This window comes from Mandrillus leucophaeus, unplaced genomic scaffold (genome assembly GCF_000951045.1).
Source record: "Mandrillus leucophaeus isolate KB7577 unplaced genomic scaffold, Mleu.le_1.0 Scaffold531, whole genome shotgun sequence".
In the NCBI taxonomy this organism is placed as follows: domain Eukaryota; kingdom Metazoa; phylum Chordata; class Mammalia; order Primates; family Cercopithecidae; genus Mandrillus; species Mandrillus leucophaeus.
The window spans coordinates 1128715-1143692 of NW_012105709.1; the positions used below are offsets into that span (position 1 = coordinate 1128715).

The 14978-nt window shown below is 39.8% G+C and overlaps 1 protein-coding gene across 2 annotated transcripts in view; it reads right to left on the bottom strand.

Moving 5' to 3' along the window:
* Positions 1 to 14978, bottom strand: part of PHACTR2 (phosphatase and actin regulator 2) — a 244839-nt gene that overhangs the window by 128189 nt on the left and 101672 nt on the right. For both annotated transcript variants that reach the window (XM_011997161.1, XM_011997160.1), the window contains exon 2: positions 5697 to 5864. In XM_011997161.1, the coding sequence (XP_011852551.1) occupies positions 5697 to 5864 (168 nt within the window). The remainder of the gene's footprint in view (positions 1 to 5696; positions 5865 to 14978) is intronic.

Below are 14978 nucleotides of genomic sequence, written 5' to 3' on the forward strand. Positions count from 1 at the left end.
GTGTGATGGTTCATGCTAGTAATCCCAGCACTTTGGGAGGCCAAGGAGGATGAATTGTTTGAGCCCAGGAGTTTGAGAACAGTCTGGCAACACAGTGAAACCCTGTCTCTACAAAACACACAAAAATTAGCCGAGTGTGGTGCTGTGTGCCTGTAGTCTCAGCTATTTGGGAGGCTCAGGTGGGAGGATCATCTGAGCCCAGGGAGGTTGAGGATGCAGTGAGCTGTGATTGTGCCACTGCACTCCAGCCTGGGAGACAGAATGAGACCCTCCCGCCCAAAAAAAAAAAAAAAAAAAAAAGTCCTACATCACCCAGTACTGCATTTTTGGCTATCGTGGGTATTTAATAAAGAAGCAATTCAAGGCATATTTTTTTATTACATCCCATGTGTAAGTTATTACATAAAGAACCTATGTGACGTGCAGCAAAAGTGAGTGTAATAGTCTCTGCCCTTAAATACTTTACATAGTAAATTAGAAGCATAAGACAGACACTTAAACAAGAAAACAAGTTAAAATAAACATGTCCTAACAGGAGTACAGGCAAAGGAGGGGTGGCTACCATCAGCTGGTGCTGAATCAAAGTCAAGAATATCTGCAGGAGGAAGAGACATGTTACTGACCCTTGAATGACTGGTAGCATTTCAATAGGTATAGCTGGAGGAAGGAGGTGCTCAGAGGAACAGGAAAGAGCAAGAAAAAAAGCCAGGGGACCAAGAAGGCTTGGGGCATGCTGAGCCAGTGACCCAGCATGACTGAAGTCCAAAGGCTATGGACGACTTGAAAAGAAAATGTCAGTTTGGGTTAAACGGAGAAGAGCTGAGAAGCCTGGATTTCACTGAAGAAGCAATGCGGACCCAGTCCCACTTTTTGAGCAAGAAGTGACAGGAGCAAAGTCCCATCTGAGGAACGTTTCCTGATGGTGATATCCAAGAGGATCTGGGGGGGGGCAAAAGGGGAGATGGGTGATCTGCCCACCTATGTCCCCAGATCCACACATGTTGGGCTACTGCTGCTGACCAGAGGGAGCCCTCATCTCCCTGCTCACCCAGCTCTTGGGCTATGTCATTTCTAGCAACAGTAACTCCAGCACCACAGGCTTAGGATCTTAGGGACTCCTCCTCTAAATCCATTCCCTGTGTTCCACTTTATATAGCAAGTTTCTGTCCTGAGTCCTTTGGTAAGTTTCTGTCCTAGTTATCAGCTCTATTTCCTTGTTCTTTAAAAAAGGATAGGGCCGTAGGCTGAGCGCGGTGGCTCACGCCTGTACTCTCAGCACTTTGGGAAGCTGAGGTGGGCAGATTGCTTGAGCCCAGGAGTTTGAGACCAGCCCGGGCAACATGGCAAACACCCATCTCTATTAAAAGTACAGTACAAAAGTACAAAAATTAGCTGGGCATCGTGGCGTGTGCCTGTGGTCCCAGCTGCTTGGGAGGCTGAGGCGGGAGAATTGCTTGAAGCCGGGAGATTGAGGCTGCAGTGAGCTGTGATAGCACTACTGCATGCCAGCCGGGGTGACTAGGGCCCTGTTCAAGTCTTTCTGATTCCCACACCAGACACCATCTGCCCCACCTAAATACTCCTACCTGAGAAAAGAACACCCTGGTTACTGAGGCCTGCCTGAATCTTCTAATATCACTCACCTGGATGCTCTGAGATTTACCCTACCTGTTGGAACCTGTGCCACTTTGTGGTGAAATACTCATCACTCTATTTGCCTGGCTTGATACTTATAAGGTTATTATCTTGATCACTTGGGTTCCTGACAGCCTGTGACATTTCAAACCTCCTCTGTCAGCCTCACCAGCTAGGTCAGGTTCCCCTCATAGGTAGGCTTGCTGCCAGAACCCTGCCTCTCCCTGTCTTCTCTAGTGGCCTACAGATTTCTATAGCTAGCTGCAAATAAGCATAGCAAAAAAGCTATGTTGCACTAATTGAGACATTAGGTGACAGGACTAGACAACAGGAATTGACAGGATAGGCTGATGTTAAAGACTTTGCATAAGGAGAAAATAAATCAAACGTTTTAGGAACTGATAGAATGTAGAAGATGGTGAGAGCAGGAAGAGTCAAAGAACTCCATGGTTCAAAGTCTGGATGCCAAAGGAAGCCATGTCTACAGTAATAAGGATTGCTGGGGTTGGCAGGGAATCTGTTTTGGTTGGAATGCATTTATACATAGTACTTTTCCACTCCCTCTTCCTTCACTCCCTGTGTCCATCATAGCATTTATTAGTACCTCACCTGTCTAGAATGAAAGCTCCATGAGGGCAGGAACCTCACTTGCTTATTGGCTGCAGAATACCAGGCTTCCAGAACAGTGCCTGGCAGCTAGCATGTTTTCCATGGAAATACATATAGACTGTATGAATGGATTTTGAGTTAACATGTTGTTCTCAGGTAGTGCTACCCATCAGATGCTTGGGTAGATGTGCGTGGGCATTGGCTGGAGGCTGGGCCAGTTTGAGGGATGTGGGTATGGGAAAGAAGGGCACATTCAAAGCAACTGAAGGGCTAAGGCACATAGCAACCTTCCCTCAGAGGGTTAGGGGAGATGAGAAGATGAAGAGAAAAGGCAAAACAGAGAAAGAGAAGTGAAAGACAAACAAGATAATGGTAGCTTTTGTAAGTTAAGGAAGAGGTATTTTGGAAATTAAGGCAGGACTGATTATTCAGTGACAGCAAATGTTGTAGAGGTTGAAATGAATGAAAATAAGAGAATGACACTAAATTTAATGGTTAGGAGACTTGGAGTAACCTCGGTGAATACAGAACACAGAGACAGATTGTAGTGGGAAAAGGAATGAGAACGTGGGAAGAAAGTAGAGGCAGCAGAAATAGGTTAGATTTTCAGTAAGTTTGGTCTTGATGGTAATACACTATGAGAAGTTAGAGGAACAACTGTGTTTATTTAGACAGGGCGTTTGTCCTCTTACCTTTGGGGAGATATAAGCATATATAAAAATCCAAAGGAAGGATGTTTATATCCTAACCTCCCACCAAATCAAATCAAATCAAATCAAATCAAAATGGGAAAAAATGATTATGTAGGGGAAAAAAAAGGTGTAAGTGCCATTTTGAGTTCTAAATATAGGGAAGGGATAGAAGAACCTAGAGCTTAACTGGGACCTCTCATGCAGGAGAAGAAAAGCAATGAAGAGGGGTATCTGGGGGAAGTGGATGGAAAAGAGGCCTGTTCTCCTGTACTAGAATCTAAGAGCCAGACACAGAACAGCCTAAATCAGAGTCGAAGATATTGGAAACTTTCTGCTTTAAAACAAGGCTAAAGAACTGGAAGCTGGGGCATAAGCCCAGCCTGCCTTATAGGGCATGATGTCCTTTGGACATAGAACGAACATTCCAAAATACAACTGACTCAAGGACCACCAAGACAGGCTACGAATGGGACACTTCTTACCTCCAGTTACAACAGTAAACATGTTATTACAATGCATTAATAAATTAGTGTTCCATCCTGTCTACTACCAATTAAGAACTCCTATAACAGAAACCCATTCTAGGAAAAGTGGTATTTATCACTGTGCGGCAGAACACAATAAGGTTCATATCCATGTGAATACCAACCCAGGAGTTTAAGAGAAAGACAAACATAGAAGACTTACTTTTCTTGGAAGAAATGAACTTTCTTTTTTATCTCAAGATATGGTGGGTCTTGCCTAAGGTGTACTTCATTGATTATCAGACAGCCAACAGCCCTGATCATATCCAAACAGCTCGATTCCACTGCTTGAGATAATTTTTTAAAGAAGAAAATAACTTTCTCTTGGTTATATCCAAATACTAGTTTTGTGCAAAAGTAATTGCAGTTTTTTGCCACTAAAAGTAATGGCAAAAATCACAATTACTTTTGTACCAACTGAATATATCTGTTTTCCTCTAGATATGACATCTTTCTCCAATGTGAAAAAAAAACTAACATACGATACACCGTTTTGTAACTTATGTTCGTTTTCGTACCTTACATCTGGAGCCCTGCTCCCATCTTGGGTAGTCTTGGTAACGTGAAGAGCCGGATTCTCCCAATGCTTAAGCACATGTGAGAGGGAGGCACTTGAAGAAGGCCAGTGAGGTTTCTTCCATGACCAAAAAACAGGAGAACAAGATGCCCAGCCAGGGACTGGAAGGAGTCAAAGGTGTAAGGGTGTCTCTGGGGACCAATAACAGAATCTAGAACTGAAGCACCTCCGAGTTCAGCACATTCAACTCCCTGATTGTGCAGGTGAGAAAACTGAGGCTGATCGCCCCTGTTCAAAGTCGCCCAGTCAGGTGTCCTCACACAACACAGCACCCTGTCCCTCACCTCTCACCACCTCCTAACCCAGAAAGCCACTTAGGTACTGAAGAGCACCCAATAACCAAACCAGCATTATTTTCCCCTAAGCCAAGTTTCTCTTCTTTCTCTATCTTCTTATTACAGAAATTTTCCAATATTTATAAGCAGAGAAATGAGAATAATAACCACCATGGACCCACTGCCCAGCTTAAACAACCCATTGCCAGTCTTCCTTTATCTTAAGCTTACCTACCTCACCCTCCTCCAGGATTATTTTGAAGCAAATTCCAGGTAGCTTATCATTATTTCTTGTTAAATATAAAATGCTCAAACAAACTATATAGCTGCAAATGCATCCGAAACAATTTTCTTTGGGGAGCTTTGATGCTCCTATTCCATACCCTTGCATTGCGTGTGGTATTTTTAATTTCATTTCACAGCTCTAGAACAAAACCCTAGCTCTTATCTTAGTACAGACCAATAAGATACGCTCTGTGTCCCTGTACATCCACTAACAATATTAGACTGTGTACAACGAGGAATTCTGATGAAGGCATTGCCTTGGACAGTAAGCATGGGGAACGTTGAACTTACTAAACACTTTTCTATAATAGACACAGTACACTCACACTGGCACTTGTTTAAATTGGGCTGAATTCTGGCCTGAGATTTAAAGCCAACTTCGTCCATGAGTCGATATGAAAGGCACTAAGCAACGTAACTCCTTAAGGTTTAACAAATCTACAAACTAAATTAACAACCAAACATTTTCACACCAATAGGGTTATGCCTCTACTCTCTTAAGACAGAGACCATTTATTTGTCCTAAGGATATAATAGAAATCTAAAATCAAATAAAACAAAATTTTTCTTTCATATAGCCATTTAATCTTTCCTAAAGAATAAATATATCAAAAAAGACATTTTTAAAAAAAGTTTTAATTAATGAACAAGACTGTACTACTAGTTAAATAATGTTACATGTATAGTAGTATAGTCTACTAGTTAAATATGTATATATTAATATAAATAGTACAGTCTAACTAGTTAAATATATATGTAACATCATGTGTATATAAAAATGGATACCTGCCATCATAATGTTGATGAATAGCATTTCCACTTATCATTTTCTACTATTTCATTCCCTTGCCTCACCCATCCATTTTTTATATAAATTTACAAATATATATTTTTAAATGAGAATATATTAGAAAGTTAAGGTCAGTACAAAAAGAAGGCAAATCAGAACTCTTAAGTTGTTTCATCCATAAAATAAAAAATTCATTTCAAATATGGATTAAATTTTTTCTGGGAAAAAACACACTGTAATACATAATTTTCTACCTTTTAAACCATTTTACGATTTATCCCATCTTCTAACAAGTTATGATACTCATACCTGCTGAGGTTTCTCTAAATTTGTCGCTGGTCTTCTTTTTCCTCCATTTCCAAGGCTTAAAGATTTTACCAATGGTGGATAGTTTCCCCTTTCTCTTGAAGGGAGGTGTTTGGGAACCTGCTGTGGGGCCATCTGAGTTTGCTATAGAAGCTTTGTCCAGTCCATCAACTGTATAAAGAAAGATATAGACAGAGAAAGGTTGTAAAAAAGGTTTTAATAAAACAACATCATCGATTGGTTCCTGGGCTGTTAACGGTAAGCACATCCACTCTAATTGGAATCTTACATAAAATTTACTTGTCCCATTTCACAGCTGGTAGGACTACCCTCATATCAATCAGTAAACCAGTCAATCAGAAATTACAGCCAACTTAGAAAATCATTCTGGGGAAACAGACTAGAAACAAGAGACTTACATTATAGATGGGGCCAAATGAGTGTCTGCAACACAGCTAAATCCATCTGCAACAACCCTATCAACATTTTGTACAGGAATAGAGTATTCTAAGTATTTCTGAAATAGGATGTTCCTCCAGAGACTAGTTTGACATTCTCAGTAATGAATATTACAGTTATGGTGTAGTTAAAATCATGGTTTCTCTTTCACAAAATAAAATTTGGTGCCAGGAAGCTAAATTCTATTTTTACAATGCTAAAACTATCTTTTGCTTTTATTACAAAAAAGGTTTTGAGCTTCAAAGAAACTGATAACTACACTAACCACAAGAAATATGTGGAAAATTTGGGTACTGTGTGTGATAAAAACATGCTTTTGTATGTCTTCACTATTTTATTTATCGGAAGAAATGCACAAAATCTTAAGTTGCCTTGCTTGCACTGTGTTCTAGGCTGATGGAAGATAGCAATGACTTATGTTACACCAACTATCAAATTTTAATGGCAAAGAACTGGAAGCAGGCCAGAATGGATGGACTATAATATTATTCCATCAATAAAATAGTACTTGAAATTATGGCAAAAAAAAAAAAAAGGAAAAATCAAAACAGTAGTTTCTTCTTGGAGGCAGAAATTACCTGAGAAGAAACTTGAGGGAACATATAGGGGTGATGGAAATTATCTCAGCAATGGTTGGATGACCCAAAACTCATTAAATGGAATTTACAATTTCTTGCATTTCACTTTATGTAAAATTTACCTTTAAAAAAGCATAAACAGACAGTGAAGTCTAATTAATGACATGTATGCTGAAGTGTTTAGAGGTGAAGTGTACTGATGTCCATCAAAAATAATAAATGGATAGATAGATGGAATAGGCAGATGGATAAAAGCACAATAAAGTAAAATAGAGCAAAATGTTAAGTGTTGAATCCAGCTGGTAGATATGTATATGGGGCATGATACCAATTCTTTTATCTTCTCTGTATTTTTAAAACTTTCTTAATATAATATTGGTAATAGTAAAACAAATAAAAACAAAAATTGAACAGCAAGGACTTCTGCTTCCAAGAAGATAAAACAGACTTACTTTTTCTTTTTGAGACAGAGTCTTGCTCTGCCGCCCAAGCTGGAGTGCAGTGGCGTGATCTCAGTTCACTGCAACCACCGCCTCCCGGGTTCAAGCAATTCTCCTGCCTCAGCCTCCCAAGCAGCTGGGACTGACTACAGGTGCATGCCACCACGCCCGGCTAATTTTTGTATTTTTAGTAGAAACGGTGTTTCACCATATTGGTCAGGCTGGTCTCGAACTCCTGACCTCAAGTGATCCACCCATCTCAGCCTCCCAAAGTGCTGGGATTATAGGCCTGAGCCACCACACCCAGCCCAAACTTACTTTTTCTTATTCCTCTGGCTAAATAAAACTTAAAACACACACACACACACACACACACACACACACACACACGGATGTTACATATAAATGTAAGAAAATTCTGTAAGGCCAAGAGAAGGTAGACAAGCCTGGGACCTCAGAACCCAAGAAACAACAAGGTGGTGAGATTCCTGGGTTTTCTTTTTGCCTCAAATATCCCAGACACATAGCTGAAGAAGTCAGAAACCTCTAAAGGCCAACAAGCATGGAAGCCAGCAACCCAGAAACACCAATGGGCACAGACCACAAGCATCTTCACTCTCTAGCCACATAACCAGGAAAGGGGCAGAGTAGCAAAATAAGAAACTTTTAGACAATAACTGCTCTACTACAGCCAAGCACCATGGAAGAACCTGTGACCATGCATACTAGCAAAGGCTGAATGGAGTTACTAGATTTCCACCCTCATACGGCTCTGAAAAAGAGCCCTAATATCCCCACTAGGGTGGTGTCAGAGAAGACCAAGCAGGAAACTAGCACCTTTATGCCTGGCGGCTGATAATGAAGCATCTTCCACAGTGTCAGTGGAGACCATGTAGGAAGCCCTGACATCCATCCCTTCCCAGCAATAACTGGGTATCTCTCCCCTCCCCCCAAAACAGAGGTGGTCAAATCATTGCACACTAGGAACAAGACCACTCCAACTGTGATATCAAGGGAGATCACATGGGGATCCGGAAATTCTACCTGTGCCCAACACTAACAAGGACACCCCACACACATACATAGTGTGTCAACAGAGGACAAGTGGAGAACTGGGATTTTTTACCTCCAGTAGGGGTGACAAAGTGGCACCCACTGCTTCCCCTGCTATAGAGGTGTCAGACAATGCCAATTAAAACAGAAGGTTTCAAACAAGATCTAGAGTCACATAACATAATACAAAAATGTCCAAGTTTCCATCAAAAATCACTTGACGCACTAAGAACCAGGAAAATCTCAAACTGAATGAAAAAAGACAATCAATAGACATCAATTCCTAAATCCTTATGAGTTCTCCTTCCAAACAAATAGGAATAACTCCTGTTCCTCCCACTAGTGAAGTCTACTGTAATTTCAGGTACTACCTGGGCAGAGATGGGCAGACACTGCGCATTGCTAGGGAAAATTGGAGATTCAAGTCCTGCGCTGACTGATTCTGCTGAAAGTGGTTCCTAACCCTACTTTCAGCCATAGCACAACAGATAGAGATACAGGAGACAGACTGATTTTGAAGCTAATTCAGAGTAAAGGAGCAAAATATTTATTACTTCAATTCTACTCCTGTCCAACTTCCCTCCTTGAGCCAGAGTGCAAACCCAGAGGGGAACTGAGAGTATGGTTTTACTTCTTCATGAAGACTTTCCGCTGAACTCTCATGTAAGGGCTTAACTTTGAACAACTTAAACGTTGTAAAATATAAAAGGGCTGATTATTATGAACATAGAAAATGAAAGTTTCCATCTCAAATTCATCTCTGTGGTTACATGTCTAGTTTTCATTTTCTTACAATCTAGTGGGATCTTTCTCTCCCAACCCACATATCCAGTTCCCTGATGCTCCATAAAAATTCTACTTTTTCTCTGAAGCAATTAAGAACAGCCTATTTTTCCCCTATCATAAACCACACTTGCAATTAGAAACCATATGTTGGCACAGTTGGCCAATGTGCCATTGTACTTCTCTTAAATCATGAATGTGAGGACCACTGTCACCCGCTTTTGAGTAGCATGGGAAGAATATTAACTCTCTTCTTTAGATACACAGGACACTGGCATTGCTATGATATTTCTGTAATTTTGCTTGTGGATCAGTTTTCCATTAAAATCCATTTGAAACTTTCCATAAATTATTTCACAGTAAGTCTGGTGAATTTTGCATTTACATGCAGATAAAAACAAATTGCCAGGTAAATCCCAGATGAAAGGTAAAATTTCCTGATTGCTTCCAATGTTAATTTTGGTCCACTTTTATGTTACTAAGAGTAACTTGTCATTCATCAGAACTTATGTTTTCACACTTGAGTTCTACATTTTAAAACACAGCATATTTTGAAATACAGTCATTAGCTAATCAAATGTAGACACTTTAAATGACACAGCTCAGTCTATCTTCCCACTGAAACGAGCCCACACCTAACAGAATTTCCCTGCACCAGCAATTGCTAAGAAATCAGAAAATACATACAGGTTTTATTTTTTATTTAAACAGAAATGTATCAATTAGGCAGTCCCAGCACAAATGTGACCATGTAAGCCAAAAATAAACGAGGCTAGATAATTATCATATTGATAGGGTTTAGATATGAATCCCCACCCAAATCTCATGTCAAATTGTAATCCTCAGTGTTGGAGGTGGAGCCTGGTGGGAGGTATGGATCATGGCGGCTGAGTTCTCACGAATTGTTTAGCACCGTCCCCTCTTGATACTGTATAGTGGGTGAGATCACATGAATTCCAGTTGTTTAAAAGTGTGTAGCACCTCTCTCTCTCTCTTCCTCCTGCTCCAGCCATATAAGACATGCCTGCTTCCCCTTCACTCGGTGCCATGATTGTAAGTTTCCTGAGACTTTTCCAGAAGCTAAGCAGAAGCTAGCCTGCAGAACTATGAGCCAATTAAACCTCTTTTCTACATAAATTACCTAGTCTCTGGTATTTCTTTACAGCAGTACGGGAACAGACTAATATACATATGAAATAAATTGTAGGTTTGAATAGTCTTCCCTTTGAGATTTGATAAATAAATGATAGGGATTCTTAGAAAAATTGAATCTACTTAATAGAGTTCATTGTATGTTTATACTATTTAATGGTTATGATATTTTTGATATCAATTTTTCCCCACACATAATTATTTCAGGCACTGAGAAACTGAGACAGATGTGGCATAGTATTACGACTCACAAATGTTGTAGCTGAAAGACCACTTAGAAAAGAATCTCCGTAAAAGAACTCCTGGTACTAATTTCGTACAAACTGACAGCCGCCCTGCAGAAAACAAGTAGGTGGTAAAAAACATGGTCTCAACTTTTCTCCAAATACCCTTAAATATCTGAAGGTCGATGAGAATGCATTTTTGAAGCCCAATTGTAGCAAAAATAACTAGGAGAAATCGTGTGTGGTAAATAATGCTTTGATAACACTCTGCTGTGTATGCTTTAAGAAAGTTAAAAAAAAAAACCAAGCATATCAAACTTTATTTACTTAAAATATAGTTTCCAGGCTTTGTTACTTTTTGTGCTTTGTTATGTTTTTACAATATTAAGATTATCTGTGTATATTTTTATTTCTATTACTGTTTTCATATTTCTATTATAATTCTGTCACTTTCCCCTTTAAAACCCACAGAACATATGGCAAAGAAAAATCAGAAGAGTGTTTAGGGAAGATCTAACTTTATTGCCTACATTTACATGAGGTCTCTTTCTCTCTCTCAAGTCTCAATAACTTAAGATATATTGCTATCATTAAACAAGGGCGAATGTACAACATCTGGGCACAGAAGCAACCCACTATTGGTTAGGGTGAACTGATGGTATAAGCCATCACAGATGAGCTCGGATCACGGTTTCTAAGGCAGTCAAGTGGCTATCCTTGCCTTCCTTTGTCTAAAGGAGTTCCTTACTCTCTTATTAATCAGAGTTTACAGTGGGTTGGGTCAAATCTCTTCCTTTTAAGGGTAAAATAAATGGCAAGTGGAGAAGAAAAGAAAATGAACAGAAGAATCAAAATGTGTGGCATCACACGGGGTGCAGGTAAAAAATTCTGAGACTGCTGAACATGTATATTGAGATCAAACAAGGAAGTACAAGAATGGCAGATGGTGGAAGCCAGGTTTCTCACTACTGGAGAGAGAGGTTACAGACAAGCAACTGGAGAGGGAGGTTACAGATAAGCGAGAGAGTAAAGCTAGAATGATCCATGCAGCCCTGATTAGAGTTGGAGACATCTGCATGAACCCATGCTTGGCCAGGTAGACAGATAGATAAGTAAATGAATTATAGACATGTATATATGCATGGGTTTACTTACACACATGTATTTGCTAGCTCTGTCCTCTCAGAAGGCCTAGAAGTAATAACTCCCCAGTAGCAAAGAGCACGTCCAGCACGTAGATCTTGGTTTCTAATAGCATTCTCCAATAGACAGACACCACCCTCCTTACAGAAAAGGCTGATTCTAGAGTTGGGGCATGGAAAACACTAGATGAGCCCTGCAACATCTTGTAGTCCCAGAAAGTGCTCAAAAAGCAAACCGATGGGAGGGGGTAGGTTAAAGGGATACAGGAGCCCACTCAAACGTTTCCAAAGGCCAAAGTTGGAATAATCTCAGCAACAAAGAAAAAATATAGTATTAGATTATAACCCAAAGTATAAAATAAACATCCACAAATCCATACTCATATAGATAAATACTGAATGAACAAATGAATGTGGGAGAAGAGATAAATCCTTACAGAATTCCAAATAATTTATATACATAACCCTCTCTCAAGAAAGTGGAGCTTAACTCCTGACTGCTTAAATGTGGGCTATCCATAGTGACTTCCTTCCAAAGAGTACAGTATGGAAAGAGAGGAGAAAGGAGTGGCTTTATGGTGAAGATGCTGACAAACAGGACCTTAGCCAGGAAGCGAGGTTCACATCATCAGTGATAAGCTGTGCTGACAGTATGTACTCTTGATATGATATAAGGAGAATGGTACTTCAAAACCCACAATGCTGTAGTAACTACAAGGAAAACATCAGGCAAAACTAAATTGAGAAACATTTCTAAAATACCTGACAAGTACATCTCAAAACTTTCAAGGTCTGGCCAGGCATGGTGGGTCACGCCTGTAATCCCAGCAGTTTGGAAGGCTGAGGTGGGCAGATCACGTGAGGTCAGGAGTTCAAGACCAGCCTGGGCAACATGGTGAAACTCCACCTCTACTAAAAATACAAAAATTAGCCAGGCTTGGTAGCAGGCGCTTGGGAGGCTGAGGCAGGAGAAAAGCCTGAACCCAGCAAGTGGAGGCTGCAGTGAGCCGAGATCACGCCACTTTACTCCAGCCTGGGCTACAAAGCAAGACTCATCTCAAAAACAAAACAAGTCTGGGTGCGGTGGCTCACGCCTATAATCCCAGCACTTTGGGAGGCCGAGGCAGGCAGATCACAAGGTCAGGAGATCGAGACCATCCTGGCTAACATGGTGAAACCCCATCTCTACTAAAAATACAAAAAATTATCCGGGCATGGTGGTGCGTGCATGTAGTCCCAGCTACTGGGGAGGCTGAGGCAGGAGAATCACTTGAACCCAGGATGCAGAGGTTGCAGTGAGCTGAGATTGTGCCACTGCACTCCAGCCTGGGCAACAGAGGGAGACACCATCTAAAAGACAAAAACCAAAACAAAACTATCAAGGTCATTCAAAACAAGGAAGGTCTGAGAAACTGTCAGACCAGAGGAGCCTAAGGAGACACCACTGCTACATGTAACATGGCATCCTGAATGCATCCTGGAACAAAAAAAGATGACATTAGGGGAAAACTACTGATATCCTAATAAACTGTGGAGTTTAGTTAACAGGAATAATATCGGTGTTTGTTCCTCGGTTGTAACAAATGTATCATGCTGATATAAGATCTCTCTGTATCATTTTTTCAACTTTTCTGCAAATCTAAAACTATTCTAAAATGAAGTTTATATTTTAAAATGTGGCATTCGCTATCATGGAGGTAAATGAGGATCAAAATTTTTTCTTAGGAGTGAGGAAGTTGGCTTGAAGGGGCCTCGGTGCCTACTGTCTTTTACCGACAGTAAAGATTTCAGCTGAAAGGAGTTTTGGAAAGTAAAATGCTTCAGACTTGACCATCTTTCTCTTCAAAATTCTCCCTTTACTAATACTTCCATTCCCAGTATTCTATAAGTAAGAGAACATTTAAATTGCTGTTTCAACATTTTTTAGCACATAATGGATCCAGATAAGATAAGCAGTATTCAACATCTTGCAAAATGGTAGACAATGGGGCCAGCTCCAGCACGCATCAGGGGGTATTCAACAACAGTCACTGTGTAACCACACAGAGAGAAGAGATTCCAAACATCCCTCCACCACACACACACACACACACACACACACACACACACACACACCCATGATGGACTTTATCATGAAGTGAACAAATCAAGGCTGGCTGACTTTTTAAAGTAATGCCAAGAAAAATTTTCTCATTATCAGTACTATGTTCATCAGAGACATAAGACACATATTTATGGGAAAAAATTAAAACAAATTTATAGTCATGTCCTTCAACATGTGAAAGGGTTAAATGTAAAAATTTTTAAAGGAACTATCCAAATATCTAAATAATCTAAAAATTTTAGATTATTTTTGAACTTTCTATATATAAACGTATTCCGTCACTTAAAAATCTGAAAACAATAGAATTTTAGAGTTGGAAAAGATCTTGGCTCAGAAGAAAATTGCTTTTCATCAGCTGATGGTTCCTTTAAAAATAATCAGCATTAAGGTAATAATCATGGCTAAAATATTTTAAAAATTATTTAGCCATCATCTTTTTAAATCCCCAAGAGTAAAAGAACAGAATGTAAGGAAGAAATTAAATTTAAAGAAAAAGAATAGAATATGAAAACATTACCATATTAGAGTGTATTGAAAGGATTTTAGTAGCCCTGGAGGAAGATTGCTCATAACCCTGCTATTCATACTTGCCTCCCAATTTGCCAATTTCCTTTCCCCCATCACTTGAAAGAAGCTACAAAGTTATCTAAAGGGAGTTGGGATAAGACCAGTAGTTCCCACTGTCATTAAAATTAATACTATGGAGATTTTCCAAAAAGATTTTTTCGAAGCATACAGTCAGAACGTAAATGATATTGCACTTACAATCCCATTCAGACCAAAGTATCAATCATATCAAAGCCCCAGAAAGCCTCCTTATGCTTCTTCCAAATCAATAGCAACCCTCTCACCTCTATTCCCCCAGATAACCACTATTTTGACTTCCAGCAGCATTGATTTGTATTATCTGTTCCTTTTTTTTTTTTTTTTTTTGTAATTTTTTGTAGAGATAGGATTTTACCATGTTGCCCAGGCTGGTCTCAAACTCCTGGATTCAATTGATCCACCTGCCTGGGCCTCCCAAAGTGCTGGGATTACAGGTGTGAGCCGCTGTGCCTGGCCTGTTTTACCTGTTCTTGAACTTCAATTTAGTGTATCACACAACATGATCTTTTGTATTTCTTTCACTGAATGTCTGTGAAATTCATCTGTGGAACTTTTTTCCCTTACTTCGTTTCTGGGAAAGCGAATCTACTTCTCTACCATCTTTTGATGTTGCCCCGAAGCCATGATAAACTAGAATTTCACCGAAGCAAGATAAAAGGTAGAGATGTAGTTTATTTTCTGTTAAAAAAAAAAAAAAGTGTATATCTATTCTTACAATGCATATTAGAGCACTCAGCAGAGTTC